At 33.5% G+C, this 3722-nt stretch overlaps 1 protein-coding gene across 1 annotated transcript; it reads right to left on the minus strand.

Moving 5' to 3' along the window:
• Positions 1–2116: 2116 nt before the first annotated feature.
• Positions 2117–2890, minus strand: LOC149255403 (nuclear speckle RNA-binding protein B-like). The gene has a single exon (XM_089455027.1). It carries the CDS (start codon positions 2888–2890, stop codon positions 2117–2119), a length of 774 nt encoding a protein of 257 aa, XP_089311153.1.
• Positions 2891–3722: the final 832 nt, after the last annotated feature.

The raw sequence follows: 3722 nt of genomic DNA on the forward strand, positions 1-3722 counted from the left end.
CACTTAATTAATTAAAAAGGTCTCTTGGCATAAGTATAATTCAACTCATTTTAATAATATCTCCTTTGTAATTTGTGTAACATTACATAATGTCCTGCATGATGCTTCTGAAGCCCCATGCCATGTGCCAAATACTATTCAAAATTAACGACTATTGTAATGAACTCCATAACAAACCATGATCAATAACAGCTAATGGATCCTTCAACGAAAAATAGAGTCAATTGGTTCCCAATATGATAAAATTGGTTCATTCTATTAGGTATTGGACTCTTTCGTGTGCCAAGCCTTCTATTGAAATAATGGATTTCTAATCTTGGAAATGGTGCAAATTGTTGTATCACCATCCTCTGGCACATCATTGTTAATATATCAACAATATTGTGAAGGTCTTTAATATAGACATGATAATGAATTTGGAAAGATCAATGAGTTTGTCCTTTAAATGAATTTTCTATGACAATCAACCACCCAATTCTACAATTCATGTAAGTTTTGTAGTTATTTAATTTCTTGGCAATGAGTTTGTCCTTCAAATGAACTTTCTATGACCATCAACCACCCAATTCTACAATTCATGTAAGTCTTGTAGTTATTTAATTTCTTGGCCGATCATTTTAGAAATGTTTTGGATATATATATATATATATATATATATAAATGAAGATCCTTCTCTACATGTTGAACACTTTAAGAAACCAAGCACACAACTAGATCAAATATTAGGAAAACATTGTTTTACATGGTTAAAACCTATAAAGCCTATTATTTCTTACAAATGTGAATAGGTATAGAAAGAACATTGAAAATATAATTTGTAGTAGTGGACTTCTAATAATTAGGGTTACTAGCCCAATTGGAATCAATGAAAACAAAAAACAAATGATCCAACTTGACTATAATGTTTCGAAAACTTAATTATACCATGGATATACTTAAGTATAATTTTTGCTACATTCTAATTTCTCTCATGGGGTGGTCTAGTGAGGTGCTTGCACATTCCAAGCCTTATGTGTTTCCACACTAGTTCTTTATACTCATTTGCATATAACAAGTTTCGAAAGAGGTACAAAATCCGAGTGTTGCTGGTCACAATGGAATGACACTCTTCATTCGTTGCTATGTCTTAATATTAACGGTGAAAAACTTATGCAAATGCTTCTATATCATGAATGACACTCTTCATTCATTACTATGTCTTAATATTGATGGTGAAAAACTTTTGCAAGTGTTTCTATATCATGAATCTTTGGTTCTTGAGCTCACTAGAATTGTGAATGAGTCTAACACACTAGTATCTAAAATCACCAACGACTTTCTGTGTTGTATGAACCCATGTACGATACATGGAAGTTGCAATGGTAACGCAATTTCATGTTCATGATCAATAACCAAAGGTAAATTTCCATCCTCACTATTATCATATGAAGAATAAACCATAATAGGACCAGTAATAGAATAAGAAGATGGTGCATATTTCAAATATGGATTATAGAATGAACGTCCTAAATGTAGAATTACGCTTGCATGCTTGGATAATTTCATCAAGCTACAAACCACTACTCTTCTTCCACCACTATAATATGGTACTCTTTTTAAAAGATGATCGTTGTAAATTTCCAATTATTAATAAAGTGGAAAATAATGAGTTGAAGTTATGTTGATTGTAAATAAATACCTGAAAAGAAAAGAACCAAATCAAACAATGCACTTGTTACTGAGCATTCTATATCTGATATACTCTACAATATGTAATTGACATAACAATGGGCTGAATTACCGTCATAAATTCATGGATTCCATGGTAAAAAGATGTTCTATTAACGGCAAGAAACACAAGTCACTGTAACATACACTGTAAGAGACTTGCTGTAAATTCCGCTAAAGTGAGTTATGAACAACGTCTTAACCATGTTGCATCTTAAAATAAAACCTATGGACGATCCTAACAAATAGGGTTTCTCGCAATTAAAAATGCCCTTCAACACCATCTACAATCCCAAAAGTAAAATGGAAATGAAACTAATATATTCAACTTAAAAAACTAGCTATGGAAGACGAGGAGCTGAACTTCGACTGGAGGAACCAACAAAATTTGATTGTCACCATCGCAAAATCATCGACGATGACGATAATAATCGTGTTCTCGTTCTTCATCTTGCGCAAAAAACGACCCATTCCTATTCCTGTTTCTTGTATTTGAAGGAACTGCAAATTGCAACATTAGGGAAGGCGAATCTCTGTCATTCTCATCAAACCTATAACCTTGTAAAGATTCCATAGCAGTTGCGGCACACTTAGGGTTATCGAATTCCACAAAACACAGAACAACTACAGCACTCGCTACTTCTCCTTCTCCACCTCGATGAGATGTTTTGGATTCCTTGGACTTTTTAACAAGCCTCACTTCTCTGAATCCGCGGAATGGGCGAAATATGTGAGCCGCTTCTCTACCAGTGCAATCACTTGGAATACCCACCACAAACAGTGTGTTGGATGCATCTTCTGGTAGATAATGAAGATCATCCACAGCGCCTCTCCTCCCAATTAAAGGGTCCAGCCTATGGCTATCAGACATGATATTCAAACCCTCAGCTACAGTTAACCGATTTGAAGAAGGAAGCGACCCACTCCGCGAAACAAAGCGACGATCATCATGAAAAGGAGGAGCAGGAGCACGAACATCATCATCCAATAAATGAACCCCTACTCTGTCGCCACCTCTCTCGGCAAGCCTGAGGTCTTCCCTACGATTAAGATAAACACCAGACAACGCGCGATCATTTGTATAGTCATATTCATAACCATTGCGAGGCCGCTTGGCTAGTACGGACCTCTGCGAGTCCCTTTCTCTCTCAGCGACTGTTGCTCGGAATCTTGCGTCCTCCATGTTCCTCTCTCTTATTGCCCGAACAGAAACGAAGACTCGTTGCTATATAATAGAATACTACAGAAACTCAAAAGTAGCTCGAAAGAAATCCCTATGCTGCGAAAGCTCAACACGATTATAGAATTTACGTTGTAGTTCGTTAATACTGGAGCCATCGAGCGCGAATATATATATATATATATACATACACACAGACAGGCAGTATTTATGGTCGGTCTATTTTAACGGTTGCATTTTCTTCTTTTTGGGGCACCACTGAAACAGTATAGCTATATTTTAATTGTTATATTTTCTCATTTAAACGTTTAAATTGCAAAATATATTAAACTTTGAAATTCACAGTTTTGTGCATTTCTGGTGAGTATTAGGAGCAGATTGGCAGTGGAATGTGTAAATTTTAAAAAATTTAGAATTTTGAAATTTACAAATTATTATTATATTTTATAGTTTGAATAGTTTAATAATTAAAAATATGTCTTTCTTCTAAAAGAGAAATTGAAATTTTAATGTTTTTAATTCTAATTTAACTAACAGTTTAAAATTAAATTATTATTAAAACTCCATACTCCTCTATTAAAATATAAACTTTCTGGTTTCTAAATATTTACAACATCGAAATAACCAGTATAAATATTTTTATATGATTCTCTCAAGAGATTTTGTTTACCCATATCTAATTAAATTAACGCTTTAATTTCTATCTCTTACATTGAAGTTATCAAAAATATACCTTCTTTCTTTTATAGGTATACCAAAGTTCTACTGGACTTTTTTATAGTTTTTATTGCCATAACTATTTATTATAAAATAGTGAAGAAATATTATATATAAT

The sequence above is a fragment of the Pinus tabuliformis genome, chromosome 7 (genome assembly GCF_031772625.1).
Source record: "Pinus tabuliformis cultivar Carrire ecotype Pingquan chromosome 7, CPIR1, whole genome shotgun sequence".
NCBI classification, from domain to species: Eukaryota; Viridiplantae; Streptophyta; class Pinopsida; order Pinales; family Pinaceae; genus Pinus; species Pinus tabuliformis.